This window comes from Agelaius tricolor, unplaced genomic scaffold (genome assembly GCF_023055355.1).
Source record: "Agelaius tricolor isolate 1412-34295 unplaced genomic scaffold, bAgeTri1.0.p SCAF_85, whole genome shotgun sequence".
NCBI classification, from domain to species: Eukaryota; Metazoa; Chordata; class Aves; order Passeriformes; family Icteridae; genus Agelaius; species Agelaius tricolor.
In genome coordinates, this window is record NW_027269345.1 from 276,669 (window position 1) to 278,127 (window position 1,459).

Here is a 1,459-nt window from a genome sequence, read left to right on the forward strand (position 1 = left end):
AATGCTGCTGGGTTTGCCCAGGGAGCCGTGAGTGTCCTTGGCCCAAGGGGGTGCTGAGACCTTGCCCAGAGACCTCGAGAGAGGGTGAGACATTCAGGGATCCCTCTGCTCTGGGCAGGGCCTGGTTTATCCCAGGGTGACCCAGGAGTGTGGTTGTGCTCTGATTGCAGCCAAAGGTTTTCCCACTGCAGGTAGAAGGGTGAGTGTGTCCCAGCTGTAGGGATTGTCTACAGGGAATGGCCCAGGTTTGGCTCAAAGCAGCCTCTGCTGACTTGTGACTGTCCTTTCTCCATGAACAGGTGCCCATGTGCAGCCCCAGCAAATGTCCAACAGCAGCTCCATCAGGCACTTCCTCCTGCTGGCATTGGCAGACATGCGGCAGCTGCAGCTCCTGCACTTCTGCCTCTTGCTGGGCATCTCCCTGGCTGCCCTCCTGGGCAACGGCCTCATCATCAGCGCCGTAGCCTGCGGCCACCACCTGCACACGCCCATGTTCTTCTTCCTGCTCAACCTGGCCCTCGCTGACCTGGGCTCCATCTGCACCACTGTCCCCAAAGCCATGCACAATTCCCTCTGGGACATCAGCAACATCTCCTACACTGGATGTGCTACTCAGGTTTTTTTTCTGATCTTCTTTATGGGAGCAGAGTATTTTCTCCTCACTACTATGTGCTACGACCGCTACATGTCCATCTGCAAACCCCTGCACTACGGGACCCTCGTGGGCAGCAGAGCTTGTGCCCACATGGCAGCAGCTGCCTGGGCCAGTGCCTTTCTCAATGCTCTCATGCACACAGCCAATACATTTTCCCTGCCCCTTTGCAAGGGCAATGCCCTGGGCCAGTTCTTCTGTGAAGTGCCCCACATCCTCAAGCTCTCCTGTGCCAAATCCTATGTCAGGGAACTTGTGCTTCTTGCTGTTAGTGTGTGTTTCTCATTTGGCTGTTTTGTGTTCATTGTTTTCTCCTATGTGCAGATCTTCAGGGCTGTGCAGAGGATCCCCTCTGAGCAGGGACGGCACAAAGCCTTTTCCACCTGCCTTCCTCACCTGGCCGTGCTCTCTCTGTTCTTCAGCACTGGTATATTTTCCAACCTGAAGCCCCCCTCCATCTCCTCCCCATCCCTGGATCTGGCTCTGTCAGTTCTGTACTCGGTGGTGCCTCCAGCCCTGAACCCCCTCATCTACAGCCTGAGGAACCGGGAGCTCAAGGCTGCAGTGGGGAGACTGATGACTGGATGCTTTCAGAAACATTAAACTGCTGGACAATTTCTGCAAATCACTTGTAATAAAAGTTACCTTTGATCCTTCTTGTTCATTTAATTATGGAGGTTCTTTTCCTTTGTTTTAGTATTTTCATATTATCCACAGAGAAATGTCAATCTTGGTGCCATTTCCCATTTTGTTTCTCTCCACCTTCCCTGTAGCCAGAGAGTATATCAATGAGGGGCGGCACTCTTG

General features: G+C 53.3%; 1 protein-coding gene across 1 annotated transcript; it reads left to right on the forward strand.

Annotated features, from left to right (window-relative positions):
* Positions 1-322: 322 nt before the first annotated feature.
* On the forward strand, positions 323-1,255 carry LOC139585582 (olfactory receptor 14A16-like). The gene has a single exon (XM_071418375.1). The coding sequence runs from the start codon at positions 323-325 to the stop codon at positions 1,253-1,255; it is 933 nt and encodes a 310-aa protein (XP_071274476.1).
* The last annotated feature ends 204 nt before the right edge of the window (positions 1,256-1,459 follow it).

Excerpts from the sequence above, each read along its gene's own strand:
- LOC139585582 (XM_071418375.1), top strand. The coding sequence starts at position 323 with ATGTCCAACAGCAGCTCCATCAGGCACTTCCTCCTGCTGGCATTGGCA.